This window comes from Carya illinoinensis, chromosome 3 (genome assembly GCF_018687715.1).
Source record: "Carya illinoinensis cultivar Pawnee chromosome 3, C.illinoinensisPawnee_v1, whole genome shotgun sequence".
In the NCBI taxonomy this organism is placed as follows: domain Eukaryota; kingdom Viridiplantae; phylum Streptophyta; class Magnoliopsida; order Fagales; family Juglandaceae; genus Carya; species Carya illinoinensis.
The window spans coordinates 13,007,463-13,025,487 of record NC_056754.1 but is presented as its reverse complement, the minus strand read 5'-3'; the positions used below and the strand labels follow the sequence as shown (position 1 = coordinate 13,025,487).

Here is an 18,025-nt window from a genome sequence, read left to right as displayed (position 1 = left end):
CCATATTGTGGTTTAATTATTGTGGTTTAGTTGTTAAATATTGTGGTGGTTTTTTATTTTTTATTTTTTTTTATTTTTATATATATATAAGTAGATGTAAAATTGATTTTTTGTTCCAAGAGTTGGCTATGAAATGTTTAGAAATATGAAAGAGGGTGGATTTTTATTGATGTGCTATTATTTATTGCACTTTAAAACTATAGTAATCTTGTATTCTATGCTCTTTAAAAGTATATAAACAAATCTCATGTAGTATTGTTTTATTTTTGTTTTCATAGAAGAAGTAGCAAAGGAGATTAGTCATCACTCTCACTCTTGGTCATTCATGATATAATTTTCCTGAAACCTTATCAAAGACTAACCTTGGATATTGAACAACTTTTATAGGGCATGGGAAAAGGGGAAGAACACCTGTCTTCCCGTACACTATCTAGCTCAAATCCCTCCACTTCAGTATGTTATTTGAGCCTATAAAACTTATTGGTATTATAGTTTAGCATCCTAATTATCATTATTATTTTTATGTTAGGACATTCTTGAAACGGGTTTAGTAAAGTATACAAATTACATGCACAATTACTTTGGATCAGTGCCTGAATGGTCACCAACTTTTATGCCATATCAAGCTGGCAACCAAATTTCAAGCAACATTCAGGTGGTTTTTCAACTTGAATCGTTATGAATTTGTAGTTATTTAATAATTTTTATTGAAAGTAGTTTAAACGTTTTCTTTTTTTCTTTTAAGCAGAATGTTGGTTACCCATTTCAATATGGGATGAGACCTCCGAGGCCAATTATCAATACAAGCTCCACAACTAGTGCAAGAGTTGGTGACCGAGATACACCTGATTGTTTGGAAACTGAAGAGCCATGTAATTCCGCTAAAGTTGATGAAGAGAATATCATGGATAGATCGAATGAACAGGAAATCGATGATGGCACTACCGGTACACCACAGGTAGGTCCATCATCAGATGGTGATGATATCATCGAGGAGCCCAAGTCGGGGATGAAGTTTAATTCGTTTGATGATTTGTTGAGCTATTATAAGCATTATGCTAAAAAGAACGGGTTTGGGGTGATGACCCAAAGGAGCGAGAGGTCAGAAGATCAATGTATCAGATATGTCACCCTTGGATGTGCACGGGGAGGAAAGGCCTAGAATAAGAGTTTCAATGTAGCCAACCCTCGGCCAACAGGAAAGACGGACTGTAAGGCAAGGATTAATGCCTTAAGAGTCGAGGGGAAGATGCGATTGACAACATCTATAATACACATAATCATGGACTAAGCCCAAAAAAGAGCCGCTTCTTTCGATGTAATAGTGATGTGAGTGAGACCGTTAAAAGGGTCCTAGACACAAACGATGTAGCTGGCATCCGATTGAATAAGAGTTATGGATCTCTTGTCGTAGGGGTAGGTGGGTTTGAGAACCTCCCATTTTTGGAGAAGGATTGTCGCAATTACAACCACAAAGCACGACATCTACAACTTGGTGTAGGGGGTGCTGAAGCACTTCGAGATTATTTTATGACGATGCAGTTCAAAAATAACGGGTTTTTTGCATTGATGGATTTGGACGATGACGGTAGGTTGAAGAATGTTTTCTGGGCAGATCCACGTAGTCATGCAGCCTACCAATATTTTGGTGATGTGGTGACATTCGACACCACATACTTGACAAATAGGTATGGGATGCCCTTTGTACCATTTGTTGATATAAATCACCAGGGGCAGTCGATTCTTTGGGGAGCTGGGTTGATTTCTAATGAGGACACAGAGACTTTTACATGGTTATTCAAAACTTGGTTGCAGTGTATGGATGGTAGCTCCAAAGGCCATTATTACTAATCAAGATAGAGCAATGAAAAATGCAATTGCTATTGTCTTTCCAGAAACACGATATAGATTTTGCCTATGGCATATACTGAAAAAAGTCTCTGAGAAGCTTGGGTTATATGCTGCGTACAAAAGTAGGCTGAAAACTGGGTTAATGAAATGTGTGTACGACACACAATCTATTGAGAACTTTGAAAAGTGTTGGGCCGAGTTTATTAACACATTTGAGTTATATGAGAATGCGTGGTTGAATAGTTTATATGCAGAGCGTGATCATTGGGTACCGGTTTTCCTAAAAGAGACCTTTTGGGCTGGAATGAGTACAACCCAATGCAGCGAGAGTATGAATGCCTTTTTTGATGGTTATGTCCATTCGAAGACAAATTTGAAGGAATTTGTTGACTAGTTTGACAGTGCGCTTAAGAAGAAAATTAAGAATGAAAATCAGGCAGAATTCCAGTCTTTTAGTGTCATTATCCCCTGCGTATCTAGATCTCTAATAGAAAAGAAATTTTAAGAGTTATACACCAACGCTAAATTCAAGGAAGTTCAGCAACAAGTAATTGGTGTGCTTGATCTGGAGACATCTCTACTGATGTCAGATGGTGTTTTGAAGAGTTATTTGGTAGAAAATGAAGTTCGTATTCAGGAGTTCACAAAAAGCTTGACATATTCAGTGGAATTTAATGTGGATGATTGCAATGCAAAATGTTCATGTGGGTTATTTCAAATGAGGGGGATACTGTGTAAACATATTTTGGCGATATTCAAATCAAACGGCATAAAATCATTGCCAGACCGGTACATTTTAGACCGGTAGAGGAAGGACATCAAAATGAGATACACAGTAATTCGAAGTAGCTACGACGAAGGGGATCAGAGGCCAAATGGTAATAGATATTCTATCCTTTTGAATATGTGTTATACGATGATAGATTATGCGGTAGATTGTAATGAGCAATTTAAAGATGCAAAGAAGAGGATATATGAGATGACTGAATGTTATTGTCAGAACCAACGCCCCATATCTTTCACCGAATCAGGTTCGTTCGAAGGCGACGACTTGTTTAGTATATCATCCTCAATTAGTTCATTATAACCAAAACTCCTGAAACTACAAATAATATCATTATTTAATTTTGTATATATAATTTTGGAAGGGGGTTTAGAGACGCTAGATACAACTGCCGTTGGTAGCTCACAACAAGTCAAGATTCCAAATGTTTTCAGAGGGAAAGGAAGACCCCCCATCTTTGAGGAGAGCATCCAGGATGGAGACAGAGATGCACAAGGTTAAAGCCAAACAAAGTAAAGAACAAGTGGGAGGAAAGCGCAAACATATTCATGTATTAACCAAAACCATCTAATACATTTATTCTAATGTTTATAAAGTTTCACACATCAAAGTTAGTATCTAATGAGTATTTTTACTTTTTACTTTATTATTAGCAAGAGGAAGGAGATACAATAGCAAAGGAGACGCGCAGGAATTTATTTGGCCCAGCAGAGACCCCCATCTTCAATGTTGGAAATTTTCAGGTATATTAGAAGATTAAATTTATATTTTAGAAGAAATTAGGTGGAATTCATATGTTATGTAATTGGTGTGCACAGAAAGCAATTAATAATCTTAATGCTAACTTTTTTAATGCTCACTAGATTGTGGCAGACAGCTCAGTTACTGATATTTGTGGTACTCAGTTTTCAACATACAGTATTTGGAAGTCAAGAAACAGTAAGGCTTGTTGCTAACATTCAAATAAAAATAGGATTCAACAAATAAAGATAATATTTGTTTTTTCTTCATTACAACTGCAATTTGCACTAGATTGTGGCAGACAGCTCAGTTACTAATATTTGTGGTACTCAGTTTTCAACATACAGTATTTGGGAGTCAAGAAACAGTAAGGCTTGTTGCTAACATTCAAATAAAAATAGGATTCAACAAATAAAGATAATATTTGTTTTTTCTTCATTACAACTGCAATTTGGGTTGGATGGATCACAACCGGAGTGTATGGATGGGACACAACCAGATCAAACAATGAGGTTGATGGATTTTTAAAAACATGAATTTTTTGTTTAGAAGCTGTAATTCCTAGAGAAATTGTAGGGGATATGGTGCATTGAATGTTTTGCAAGTCTATGATTAGTTTCCATGTCACTGAGAATTGTTGTGAGGGGTTATAATCATTAAATTTGGAATTTTGTGATTATTCATGAAACCTGTGAAACTTCCAAGTTGAAATTGTAAAGCATAATATTGAGACTCTATTAATGGGACTTAGCTTTGGTTATGAAATGAAGAGAAATTGTAAACTACAATTTGGGAAATAACATAATTTGAATGAAACGAAGGGTGAAGTGTGAGTCCTAACTAACTTTCTCATGTTGTCACTGAGTTGTTATGGGGTGCTCACAAAGTTCACTGCATCCTTATGTTGGTATGTGGTTGCCTTAATGATTTATAGCATTAAACCAGCGCAAGAGTATATTGGTTTATCATCTGAGTGTATATGGATAAAAGAGATTGCATGACTTTAGCTGGCAGGAGTTATATTGGTTTATTTAAGCAACACGGACAATATATTACAGCCTGCAGAAATAAGCGTGATGTGTTGGTTCTTGTAATCCAAACTCAATTTGAATATATTAGGTGGAATCCAATTTGTGTCTATATAAGAAATTCCTGTAATCCGAATCACCATATTGCTCAATGCAAAGTTCAGACGGGCTCAGCCCTTCCTCTCAGAATGCATAACAGTAAAATAATTCAATGAAGAAATAGCTTCTATTTCAGAGTACATCCACCATCAAACACACAAAATGAAACTCATTTATGAGTCTCAAACATAGAATTCGAACCCCATAGTACATAATCCATCAAGACAGAACACTTGAAATAACAAGGATCAATCTCATTACAAACATCCTTTCCCTGTTCAGACTAACTTAAAATACATATACAAAATAAAGTTATACACTAGGATGAAATCACTTAGACAGCAGAAAGTAACATGAGACAACAATGGCAACAGCCCAATACAGATTGAGCAGTGTGCGTTTCTGCCTGTTTTGAGCATCTTGCTTCCGAACCTCCTCGAGTATATTAATCAACATCTTCTCCATTGCATCGGCTAGCTCTCAGAACTCAATTTTATCCATTCTCAGCTCTTCCTCCTTCCTTAATAGATATTGCTTTATATCTTCAATTTCTTGCTCTACGTCCAAAGCACCATCCGCCCACTTGAAGAACTTGCAATACGGTAAGCCCTATTCATTAATTACATTGACAAAAATGTTAGATGTACTCGAATCAAAACAAGTGAGTATAAAAACTTGATGAACAAATGTTTTACCTCATTGTTGTACTTTGGACAGCCTAAGAAGGGTCGTCCTGGATTTCTGGGAGTATTTGAGTATCTTAGTGTTACCTCAACCTCATAGAAGCAGGAAAGTTGACTCGAAGTATGTTTACCAATGGATGAAGAAGACGAAGGTGATGACAACATAATTTTCCTGAACCAGAACAAATAAACATTTAAACATATTCAAATCCATCCAAGTAAGCTACAAACAGAACAAATAAACAAATAAAGTTATGTTTAGAAGAGAAATTGCAAATAATATCACTTCAATCTCATTTAAACATATTCAAATCCATCCAAGTAAGCTTAAAAACAGAACAAATAAAGTTATGAAATCAAGAGATTATCATGCAAATAATATCACTTTAGCCTCATTTAAACATATTCATATCGATCAAAGTAAGCTACAAACAGAACAAATAAAGTTATGTTTAGAAGAGAAATTGCAAATAATATCACTTCAATCTCATTTAAACATATTCAAATCCATCCAAGTAAGCTTATAAACAGAACAAATAAAGTTATGAAATCAAGAGAATATCATGTAAATAATATCACTTCAGCCTCATTTAATCATATTAAAATCTATCCAAGTAAGCTTAAAAACAGAACAAATAAAGTTATGAAATCAAGAGAATATCATGCAAATAATATCACTTTAATCTCATTTAAACATATTCAAATCCATCCAAGTAAGCTATAAACAAAACAAATAAAATTATGTTTAGAAGAGAAATTGCAAATAATATCACTTCAATCTCATTTAAACATATTCAAATCCATCCAAGTAAGCTTAAAAACATAACAAATAAAGTTATGAAATCAAAAGATTATCATGCAAATAATATCACTTCAGTCTCATTTAAACATATCCATATCGATCAAAGTAAGCTACAAACAGAACAAATAAAGTTATGTTTAGAAGAGAAATTGCAAATAATATCACTTCAATCTCATTTAAACATATTCAAATCCATCTAAGTAAGCTTATAAACAGAACAAATAAAGTTATGAAATCAAGAGAATATCATGCAAATAATATCACTTCAGCCTCATGTAATCATATTAAAATCCATCCAAGTAAGCTTAAAAACAGAACAAATAAAGTTATGAAATCAAGAGAATATAATGCAAATAATATCACTTCAGCCTCATTTAATCATATTAAAATCCATCCAAGTAAGCTTAAAAATAGAACAAATAAAGTTATGAAATCAAGAGAATATCATGCAAATAATATCACATTAGCCTCATTTAAACAGACCAAATCTATCCAAGTAAGCTATAAACAGAACAAATTAACTTATGAACCAAAGAGAATATCATGTAAAACTCAACCTCGATTGGACACTTTGAACTGCATTCATTCTCAATGCTGCATAAATAAAAACCTACAGAAAAAACAATGGAAGAATCAGATTCATTGCCCAAAATAAACATAACAAATACATGCAAATAAATAAATAATATCTTTCCCCACATATCAAAGGGGGAGCTTACGTAGCTCGACTGGGTTCTCTGGCCAATTGCCCAGTGCCCAAATCCGAGGTCCAAAAGTTAGGATTTTAGGGTTAGGGTTTCGGGAGTTAGGGTTAGGGTTAGGGTTTCGGGATCAACCAGGGTGAAACATTGTCTCTTCTCCTCCAGGAAGGAGAAAAACACTCTATTTCAAGACTATTCGAGGAGGGAAAGATGAAAAAATCTAACAAAACTTGTGAAATCGAAAACACTAGGGATAACCCACACTCATTTAGAACCCAAACTTGCGAAATATACAAGTGACTAAAGGAGAACCCTGACTTGCGAAAGACAAATCTCGAGAAATCGAAATGAGAACCCAGACTTGTGAATTGAAACCGAGGAACTGAAATCCTAGATCTGCGAAAGAAATGACAAAAAAATACAAGGATGAAGCACCATTCCAACTCAGAGTAAGGAATCAAGTAAATAAAAGTGGGGATCCAACAGTTAGGGTTAGGGTTCTTCGAAAACACAAGGAGAACCCACACTGTGAAATCGAATACATAGTGGTAAAACCACACTCATTTAGAACCCAGACTAGCGAAATCAACAAAACTACAGGAGAACCAAAAAACTGAAGGATAACCAAGTCCTCCGAAAGAGACTAAACGAGAAATCCAACTGATAACACAAAAATTTAAAAAAATGAAACCGAAGAACTGAAATCTTGGATCTGCGAAATATTTTAGAGAAAAATACAAGTTTGAAGCACCATTCAAACTCAGAGTAAGGGATCGAAGGGTTAGGGCTCTTCGTGAGTATCAAAGGAGAGATGAGAGGGAAGGGGCGATGGAGAAGACGAGGGGAAAGGGTGAAGTGTTTGGACAGATAGTCGATTTGGTGAGAGTAATGAATATATCTATTCAAATATGCACCGTTTCATTACTAAGGGAGGTGTCGGTTCGATTTCCACTCGATTCCTTTTCCAGTCACTTTAATGAAACTGCCAAGTAGGATTCCGAGTGCGCCGCGGCTCCCCAAAGCGACTGTAAACAACATTTTCCTTTTTATTTGCTCTAATATTCTAAATTAAGAAGTACTTTCGTTTCCGACGTGCATAGCACGGGTGGGTGGGGCCGGGGCCTCTAATTAAATTCTTCATGATGCAGTATGCATGTTCCTAGCTAGCTAGCTTGTTGATCAACTTGGCCCATTTTCATTATTTTTCTCCCACTTCTGTTTTCTTTATTATTTTTTTGCGTATATATTTGAACAACAATGGTCCTAGCGGGTGGAAGCTGGTGATCTCCCTCCCTCATCTTCCCCCTGCTTTTGAATTCCAAGTCTTCTCTCTATGTTTCCGGAGATGGGACGTCTTCGATTCATTTGATTGGGTGGGGGAAGACTTGCGAAATCAACGCATCATGACGAACATTCATCCTCTCTGAAGTCTTACATTTTTTAACCTTTTTAGTAGGCTAGAATCTAGACCACTGATTAATCTTTTATCCGTTCACTGCATCGGCATGTATATATAGGTGTCACTGCAAATATGGCAATGGCATAAAGATTAGGCGCATTTGGCATATAGTCCCAATATCATCTCTCTCTCTCTCTCTCTCTCTCTCTCTCTCTACAAAGAAACCAAATCCTGTTACTCTCTCTCTCTCTCTCTCTCTCTCTCTCTCTCTGAAAAATTAGTTTCTGAGATAAAAATGAGCTGTGCGAGTGTGCATATACGTACCCTCACCAAGGAAGACAGTACTCTCAAAGAGGAAGGACATGAATCAAAATCCACTTTCAACTTCCAAACCTACATGATCCAGAAAGCCAAATCCATCAACCAAGCTCTAGACGCCGCTATTCCACTGAAAGAGGGCCAGAAGATCCAGGAGGCCATGCGCTACTCCCTTCTTGCCGGTGGCAAGCGTGTTCGCCCTGTTCTATGCACTGCTGCCTGTGAGCTCGTTGGCGGGTCCGAGTCCATGTCGATGTCCGCTGCATGTGCTGTCGAGATGATACACACCATGTCTCTGATCCACGACGATCTTCCTTGCATGGACAATGATGAGCTCCGCCGAGGAAGGCCAACGAACCACAAGGCTTTCGGCGAAGCTATTGCGGTTCTTGCCGGAGATGCGCTTCTGGCCTTGGCGTTCGAGCACATAGCAGTTTCCACCGCGGGCGTGCCGCTGACAAGAGTCGTCCGCGCAATCGGCGAGTTAGCCAGGTCGATAGGGCCGGAAGGGCTTGTTGCTGGGCAGGTAGCAGATATGAGTTGCGAAGGGCTCCCTGTCTCTGAAGTGGGGTTAGAACAGCTCGAATTCATTCATCTGCACAAGACAGCAGCATTGCTGGAAGGTTCGGTCGTTGTGGGAGCGATTCTGGGAGGAGGGTCGAACGAGGAGGTAGAGAAGTTAAGGAGGTTTGCAAGGTGTATTGGGTTGCTATTCCAGGTGGTCGACGACATTCTTGACGTGACAAAGTCGTCGGAGGAACTGGGGAAGACGGCCGGAAAGGACTTGGTAGCTGGAAAGGCTACGTATCCGAAGCTAATGGGGATCGAGAAGTCGAGGGAATTTGCCGAAAAACTGAACAAGGAAGCTCAGAGTTGGCTATCTGGATTTGATCCGGAAAAGGCCAAACCCTTGCTTGCTCTGGCCAATTACATTGCTCTTAGGCAAAACTAGTAATGCTACTCTGTTTTGCTCATGATTTAGCTAATTATAAGCTGCTAGCTAGTTGTGTGATCCATCAATATTATAAATGGGACTAAAAATAAAGGAAAATAAAAATAAATAAATGTATTATTTTTATTATCTTAATATATTATTATATCTACCCGAATTGAGTTTCTCGTAATATAATAATATGAATGTACGAATTAATTCTAATACAAATCCGATCGCAATCATGTATTAAGTTGGTCACCATGCAAAGTCTTTTGAATGCAACTCTAACATTATAAAATTATTAATTTCTCTTTTGTTGAATAATTGAATTCAGATCGTTGAACGTGAAACTATGTTCTACAATTCCAAGTCAAACTGTCACACCTCGTCGTCATGTACTTTTACTATTGAGTTTGGTTATAATTTTATATGGAAAATAATTATGAATTTGTCTTTTTATTGTCTTCCACATAAAGATCATATATACCACGAAGTAGTCTGAATGTCTTATAGCACTAGATTGGACTCGTCTAATTAGGCCAATCTTCCAAATTTGATGATTTACTTAAAAACGATTCACCATATTTAAAAATGTAAAACTACGAGTTACAGTAGATTTTCATTCATCACCAAATTTAAAAACCTACTGTTTATTCATCAATTGGTTATTTTATTGAACTTTAATACCGATCGGCTTTTTATTTTATTTTTCGTTCCTGTAGTGCAGCAATCGAGTTTGGTGTGATGAGACAATTCGGCTATTGCAATCCACTCATTTTTTAAGTAGGCAATTTGAAGAAGCTTTTACTTTAATTTCTATACAATATCACAACATTTTCTCCAAAATTTTTGTGTATGACATTTTGCAAATATTTACTTGTTCTATTCCTGCAATGACTTTGGTTACTTTAATTAATATATTACTAGTGTAATTGCAAAATATAAAAATAAAATAAAAATATTATTATTAAAAAAATAATATTATATTATTATTGTGATGAATCTAATGACTAATCTAATGTAGGATTATGAATAATGAGGTTTTGGATTTATAAAAATTATGTACTTTCATCAAATTTTAAAGATAAATTTGATGAAGCCAATGTGGATGCTCTAACATTAGTATTGGACTCATTAAATTCATTTTTAAAATTTGATAAAAAGTATAAATTTTTCATAAATTCAAAACTTTTTTATTTATAATTCTACATTGGATTAGCAATTAGATTAATCAAAATAATAATATAATATTATTTTTTTAATAATAATATTTTTATTTTTTTTCATATTTTATAATTACACTAACTATACTATATATACATCAATAATTTAGTTTGATACTTAAATAATTGATTTTCAACTAATTTAGAATAAAATAAAATAAAACTATTACCTATTAAAATTAGAATAAAATATTAATTTAAATGTAAAATAGTAAAATTCTAAATTTAAAAGAAAAATAATAAATACTGTAAATTAAATCTTTTTAAATACCTATTTATTGAATATAATGCAAACTTATTTTAAATAAATTTATCAAAATTTAAAAATGTATTGATTTCATAATATGGCCCAATAAAATCTTCCAAGTGGTGGGAAATGGTGGGACCGAGAGAGTCAAACATTCGTGCAAATACAAGGGGCTGTTTCTAGAACATCTGCCCTCTCTCTTGCTGGACAAACGAGTGGGTGGTTGAAGACGCGTAGGCAGCATACATACAGCATTGGCAATGGGCCAGCCTTGCAAGTGACTCTAACGTGAATTTTCAGTTATAATATAAACTTCTAAATAAATATATTAGTCTATATTATATTAGTTATATTAAATTTTAAATAATAATATAATATTATTTATTTTAATAATATTTGATAAGTTTTTTTTAATATTTTATAAATACACTTTATATATTAATTATTAAAAAATAAAATTATTAAAATTATTTTTTAACTATTCTTTCTCTTAACCTGATTATTCAATAAAAAATAACTGTAAGGTGATAAGAAAGGGAAGTTGACAAGTCCATTGCCAATTCTCTAAGTAAGAATTCTTACAATATATCATACTAGTTTTGGGTGCTACGTTCTTTAACCTATCATTCCATTAAGCAAACAATCATTTAAGGGGAGTTTTGTACAGTGAATGAGTTGAGAACTTGAGATCACACCAAATTTCCTAAATTTTAGTAAAATATTTTAATTTTTTTTAAAGAAAAATTCCTCTCCATCCGATCTTTACTTTTATTTGCTATTAAAGACCTTTCGTTTCTTGTACGGTGCATGACACTGGTGGACTTTTAAATTGTTTTATGTGAACTCTTCCTAAAAAATTCTTTTGAGGTACTCACTTTAACCGGCATAGCGGAAGCTATTTCTCGCAAGCAGCTTCTTCTCTCTTCCTCTTACCATTTGAATTCCAAGTCTTCCCTCTACATTTCCATTTGATTTAATTGTATTGGGGTTGGGGAAGACTTTGAGAGAACTGAAGACTATAAAATCTTCTACAGAATCTTAACAGTTTTGGCAGTCTTCATTGAATATTCTGTGTATTATGTAGTAGTAACAACATGGAAAAGCTGATTAGAAAATATATATATATATATATACATATATATATATATATAATATATATGTATGGAAAAGCCCCCATACCTATAAGCAAATTAACAATATTTAAAGTTGTTCTTGTGTTCTGTACCCAAAACAATTAAGTAATTAACTGAATATGTTGTACAGTAAAGATTAAATTGGGTAGTTAATTCTTCAATTCCCATTTCAACTGTCACCTTCCTTCTATTCTCATTAGCCTAATTCCTTAAAATTCTCGATTTTCCCCTACAATTTTAATCTCTGTTTTTGGCAAACTCTTCCTCTTCTTTTGATTCCGCTGCTCCAATTTTAATGGATTCTGACTGCCATATTTGTCTGAGCGAAATCTTGATCTATTGTGAGAGGCTTATAGATAGATAATCTTCAATGTCTTAATAAAATTACAATCTTTTGATGACCTATTTAAAGACTAGACTCGAGACTCACGTGACAGAACGTGCCATGTTTGGGGTTCGGAGACTTCTCTCTTGAGAAGAAATCTCCGGTTGCTTAGGTATGGGTTAGCTTGCCCTCACTATCTATCAACTTCTGTGCCCAGTGACTTCAATCTCATTTGAAAGCTATTATCCTTTCTTTAAGAAAGTTTTGGCTGCTGATCCCATCTCCCAACTTTAACTTACATCAGCCCTAATTTTTCTAGAGTTTACATTGGAACGGACCTTAAGTATATACCTAGGCTTGATTCCGTTTGGACTGGGGTTTGGTGATGATGGTTTTTAACAAGAGGTGGTGTAAGAAGTTCGAGTTTTTGCTTACATTACAAAATTACAATGGGGCATGGGGAAGTAGACTGTAAGAAGATTCTTCCAGCCAGACTTCGGCTGGCTGTCTCGGAGGAAGCAGTTGTAATGAAATTCGTTCCTCTTATTCCTTTCCCAAGCTGTGCTTCCTATGGAAAGACGAGGTCCATTTTATAAGGGCAGTTCTCCTGCTAGAAAGGAAAATCTTTCCAAGAACGTGAACAATAAACTACCCAGAATGTACGAACAATGAGTCTCGCTTCCAAATTTCTGCAATTCAATTCTACGAAGAAATTTCGGCAACTGGCCAAAGAAGACTCAAAAACTGTGGAAGATAGCCTTCTAAGTTCTAATCAATAAAATACCAAAAATTATTATTTTGTTACACATTTTTGAAATATCAAAGCTCTAGTCAGCAGTTTGCAAGGAAAAGGCACAGCATTAGCACAAAGAAATTATCATTATATGACACTGCCAGAAGACTTCGGCTTGGGTTTACTCTTACCCAACAATTTCATCTGGTTTGCTCGCTCTTCTTCCTCTTCAAGCTTTTTTCTCCGAGATGCCTCCTCTTTCTGCCTTTGAATTAGCTCCAACTCCCGGTAGCGTTCCTCCTCTTTCCGCTGCTGCTCTAAAGCCTCTCTTCTTTGAGCCTCTTCCACTCTCCTCCTATTCTCTTCTAGCATCTTATCTAGCTCTTCTCTCTCTTTTCGAGCTTGTTCCTGTGGGATTTCATGATCACATCAAAATGGTCATAATTAGTTTAATGGGAGAGAAACAAAAGGAAAGAATGTTTCTGGAAGTATATGCACGAGTTTAATGTCTCCAACTTCCTGAAAAGCATATAACAGGAGACCTTCAGCTATGACAAGAGTTTTTGGCAATACAATATAATATATCGGCAGGATGAATAGAAATAAATTAAGTGACTTTAATCTGATAATATATCTTGCCTTGTCAATTCTTTTTCTTTTTCCCCCTCCTAATCACTAGTAAGAAGCTAATATACTACGACCGAGAGAATCACTTCCACATGTGGGAAGGAAAGTTGCCTTGGATTTATTGGATTTCCAGTAAATGTCCAAGATGATGATAATGAGGATATAATTAATATGGATGTAATCTAATAAAGTGAAAGTCTCAGCTTAAGTCATAAAATCCACAGCAAAAGTTCCAAAATCAAATTCACGCAGCATACCATACATGATTAGAAGAACGGAGCTCATGGAGCTCATGGTAAGCAGAGGCTCATGCAGTTTCTAATTAGGTGATCATCAACACTCAGAATCATTTTGATTGAACTGTTATTCTCCCATTCTACCATTTAAAAACTATTTGAATATAATTTAAAAAGAAATTAATGAAAAAAGTTAAACATTAAAATTATGGCCCAGAAAACATCCTATCATCTTGCCAATTTTACACAACATATTTAAGTGGGCTAACTCATTCAAGAACCCAGGCATCTTGATACTGCAGATATGATGCTAAAAGACATCTAAATATTAATGGGAAATCTACACTCTACCCAAAATTGCAATAAACAGCTTCATCTGACTCCATATCATGTTTATCCAGCCACCTAGAGGCCTCGGTTCAAGATGCTTACTTCTTTCCTTCTTGCTTCAATAAGAGCAGCTTCCTTTTCTTTTTCAAGTTGAATTGCAACATCATCAAACAATTTCTTTCGACCTTCCCCTATTCGCCTCTCTATTTCTAACCTGACTTCTTCTGAACTCAACCTCTCCTCAACATTTTTCCGAATCGCTTCCTCCAGCCTCCTTGCAGTCTCTTCTTCCAATAGTTTCAGTTCTTCCTCATGTTGACGCCTAGTAGGGAATGAAAAAAGTCAGGCCTAAAATGACCATTGATGAAAAAAGAGAACAAAAGGAAAGTCAATACTACTTAAAGACAATGTAGCAAATTAAACCATAAAGTAAAAGTGCAAAACTTCATTTTTATAATGTAATATAAGGTTTATTAAGCATCTTATCTTTACCATAATAAATTATAGCACCCTGATCCCACATTGGGAATATGAATAACCCACCAGAGTGGGTAGGCTGTAAAGGTATTCATGAGTGCCAAGTTCCACATTGGCTACTTACTAGATAAAATTGAGCTTTATAAGTAATTCTACCTTTATACTGACTAGTCTTTTCGAGGTTATAGTACAAATTTGGCTAGCCCTTTCCCTAAGTTGTGTTACATATAAAATCAACCATGTGATACTGGAGCACCATATGACATGACCCTGAGGAAAACGTCAGCAATTGTTTGTAACACCCGAGTCCCGCATTGAGAATATGAATAACTCAAACAGAATGCATAGGCTATAAATGTAGTCATGAGTGCTAAGTCCAACATTGGCTACTTATTAGTTGAAATTAGGCTTTTAAGTGATTTAAGAAGCTTCAAATTGACTAGTTTTTTTGGAGTTATAGCACATATGTGAGTAGCACTTTCCATGGGTCATTGCATAAATACAAGTTTTTCCTAGTAAGGCATACCTCTCAATCTTGTTTTTGAGCCATAAAAACGAAGTTTTAATGGAACAAAATATAAGAATCAGTGCCACAGAGTTTTATCCTGTTTTTGAACAAGAAAAATAATTTCATCTACACAACAGCTTCCTTCACAAAAGCTGGTATGGAAGAACGTACAAGTAACCTGTAGCCTTCAAGATCATGTATCCTATTTAAGCAAACATTTAAATCTTTTTAAGTTAGATACACAATTTGATAAGTTTGGGACCTCTGAAAACCACTAGTCAAGTTTACATTTTTTGGGTCAAACAACGACCCTATCACTTCTTCACTCACTCTCCGATCTGTCTCTCTCACCTCTCTCATAGATATTCCCTCATCTCTCTCTCTCTCTCTCTAAAGCAATAACCAAGTCATTGAAGGTGCCCTTTGCGATCTCTATAAGAAACTCTAAGATCATCACATTGCAATGGATGCTTCAAAAGCACATCTACGTGGTCCACAACAGAAACTGATAGCTAAGATGGCTGCAGGCATATCCACAAGTGCTGTAATATGGAGGGGCTTGATTACCTCAAAGAAGCAAGAATTTTTTTTTTTTTGGGTAAAGAATCAAGAAAGAGAGAAGATGATACTGGATGGTGAGGCAAACCAAAAGGATATTAGCAATTTCATAAATCCCAATCAAAACAGGAAAAAAAAAACACACACACACACACACACACAAACTCAATCTTGCACCAATACATGCTAGGGCCACATACTAACTTAACTCATTTAAGCAATCCCAACTTAGATGAAATCAGCTAGGGCCACTCATAAACTTGCATAAAACAACTGTTAAGATCTAAACCAATAAGATAAGTGTTGGAAAAATAAACATAAAATCTTATAGTTCTTTTGTGCGCAACTTCTTCTTTATAGAACTCACAAAACAGGACCTTTAGAAGTCCTCTACATCGCCTAGTGATGCCTCTCACAACCAAAATGTTAAAAGAAATCAAATGGTGATCTTTCATTTCAAGAATAAAACAAACGTGCCCGCCATTTAAATGCTATTGAGAGGATAGGAGAGAGATGGGAAAAATCACAAATTTTCCGGTTTTCATTTTCACTTCATTGACATCTTAAAATTCTTGCCAACGCTTTTAGCTCACGTAGCATTGCCATTCTATTTTAGTTAATCTCACAGTAAACAGCTCAACTAGACAGAAAATTTCTTTACTGGTTAGAAGAGCGTACCAAAGATTTTATTTTTGATAAGTATCAAGTTTACCAAAGAATGAAAATAAAATGCGACACAGATACCTCTTATTTTCTTCCTCCTCTCTTTTAAGTTTCTCAGTGGCAGATTTGCGTTCAGCAGATGCAATACTTGGACTACGAGACTTGGCTAAAGGAGACAAAGAAGTACTCCTACTGCTTTGTCTTCTGCGTCGCCTAGGCGTTCGAGATCGATTGCGGCGCTTATAGGATGGCGAGCGGCTTCTCCGGCGACGCGAGGAAGTAGAACGACTTCTTCGCCTGCCTCGCAAAAATACAACTTTATCTTATTGACCGGGTTAAAACATATTAGAATCGGTAGTGAGTTCGTGTGCAAATGGCATGATTCCTTCGAGAAGAAGAAAGCAGCACCGTGATTATGAGAGGCATTTGTGTTTAAGGTGACATTGCGCACAACAAAGCGAGGAGAAGTGAGCAAATGCACTTCGTATGGTCCATAAAATATAAGGCAGGAAGAATCGGTATTACCTGGAGTGGGAATTGGAATAGGGAGAGCGGCTTCGGCTTAGGCTTCGATCCCTTCGGCTTCTCCGATTGTGGCGATGGTGAGGCGCCGGGGACGGCGGTGAGTATCTCCGTCGGTAAGATGGAGAGCGCGACAGACTCCGGGGCATCTTTCCTGTTTCAATGTTTCAAACCCTCATTCCCACGGCCAGTCGCCACCACCAAAGTAACTTCTCCGCCAGAAGTCCAAAACCCCTTGGAACAATGCGGCCTGGATTACAAAGAAGAACGAAAGGCTTTCTTTTTTTTTTTTTTTTTTTTGAAAAAAAGAAAAAGAAATATTATTTTATTTTCAATTTCTCTCCTATTTTCCTGTATATAAAATGAGTTCTGATCAAATTCTACTTATTTTTACATCTACCTATTTACTTATTTTTATTTTGTTTTACATTTTTTAAACATTCAAAAGAACACACAAATTTACTATGATAACTATTTTAACCATTTAAAAATAAGTAAATAAAATAAAATACACAAGAAGTCAAATCCAGAGATATGGTACAAATTCAGGGGCATATTAGTATTTTCCTCATTAATATGGTATGCTCCTATTTTTTAGTTATAAATAACGCCACAATAATATTATAAAATGAAATAAATATATAATATATAAAATTTTAAATATATATACAGTTAAATATTAAATTAGGTTTAATTAAAGAGTAATTCTACATACAATCGTCAAGTGTGTAAACGTCACGTTATCTTTTTGAAAAAGAGTAAGATCAATTATTAAAAAATAAATTTTTTTCATATGCATCTCATGTTTTATTCACTTTTGTCAAAGCGCTTATGCGACTATTGTACAATTTACAATTGCAAAAATATCTTTTCTCTTAATTAAAGGATCTTATTCTCATTTTGGACTTCAGTTTTGAAATGATCATTTAACTGTCCCCACCTTTCAATAAGTTTCATTAACAAGATCAGGTTTTTTAATACAAATAAGAATCAATGAAAACATATGTTGAATATTAGAACACTTACCCCAAAAAAAAAAAAAATCCAACACAACCAACCCTTAATATGTTTTCTAAGACATGATTTACTATTTTGTTTTTTAT

The 18,025-nt window shown here is 35.3% G+C and overlaps 4 protein-coding genes across 5 annotated transcripts; 2 read left to right on the top strand and 2 right to left on the bottom strand.

The window, feature by feature from the left end:
* Positions 1 to 568: 568 nt before the first annotated feature.
* LOC122304504 (protein FAR1-RELATED SEQUENCE 5-like) lies at positions 569 to 2,245 on the top strand. Its single transcript, XM_043116780.1, has 4 exons — positions 569 to 655; positions 749 to 1,101; positions 1,350 to 1,688; positions 1,816 to 2,245. Exons 1-4 carry the CDS (start codon positions 569 to 571, stop codon positions 2,243 to 2,245), a joined length of 1,209 nt encoding a protein of 402 aa, XP_042972714.1.
* A 2,491-nt stretch (positions 2,246 to 4,736) lies between these two features.
* On the bottom strand, positions 4,737 to 7,736 carry LOC122304009. 2 transcript variants are annotated; one of them, XM_043116020.1, is made up of 4 exons: positions 6,688 to 7,736; positions 6,546 to 6,598; positions 5,199 to 5,358; positions 4,737 to 5,112 (listed from the first exon to the last, which is right to left on the bottom strand). In XM_043116020.1, exons 2-4 carry the CDS (start codon positions 6,572 to 6,574, stop codon positions 4,984 to 4,986), a joined length of 318 nt encoding a protein of 105 aa, XP_042971954.1. In that variant the 5' UTR covers positions 6,575 to 6,598; positions 6,688 to 7,736; the 3' UTR covers positions 4,737 to 4,983. The 2 variants fall into 2 exon arrangements, with proteins under 2 accessions (XP_042971954.1, XP_042971955.1); XM_043116021.1 differs by having other exon boundaries at positions 6,708 to 7,736.
* A 253-nt stretch (positions 7,737 to 7,989) lies between these two features.
* On the top strand, positions 7,990 to 9,599 carry LOC122303555 (geranylgeranyl pyrophosphate synthase, chloroplastic-like). Its single transcript, XM_043115379.1, has one exon. The coding sequence runs from the start codon at positions 8,384 to 8,386 to the stop codon at positions 9,356 to 9,358; it is 975 nt and encodes a 324-aa protein (XP_042971313.1). The 5' UTR covers positions 7,990 to 8,383; the 3' UTR covers positions 9,359 to 9,599.
* A 3,414-nt stretch (positions 9,600 to 13,013) lies between these two features.
* Positions 13,014 to 17,184, bottom strand: LOC122303318 (uncharacterized protein At1g10890-like). Its single transcript, XM_043115055.1, has 4 exons — positions 16,926 to 17,184; positions 16,482 to 16,697; positions 14,297 to 14,516; positions 13,014 to 13,409 (listed from the first exon to the last, which is right to left on the bottom strand). The coding sequence occupies exons 1-4, from the start codon at positions 17,069 to 17,071 to the stop codon at positions 13,149 to 13,151; spliced, it is 843 nt and encodes a 280-aa protein (XP_042970989.1). The 5' UTR covers positions 17,072 to 17,184; the 3' UTR covers positions 13,014 to 13,148.
* Between the last annotated feature and the right edge of the window lie 841 nt (positions 17,185 to 18,025).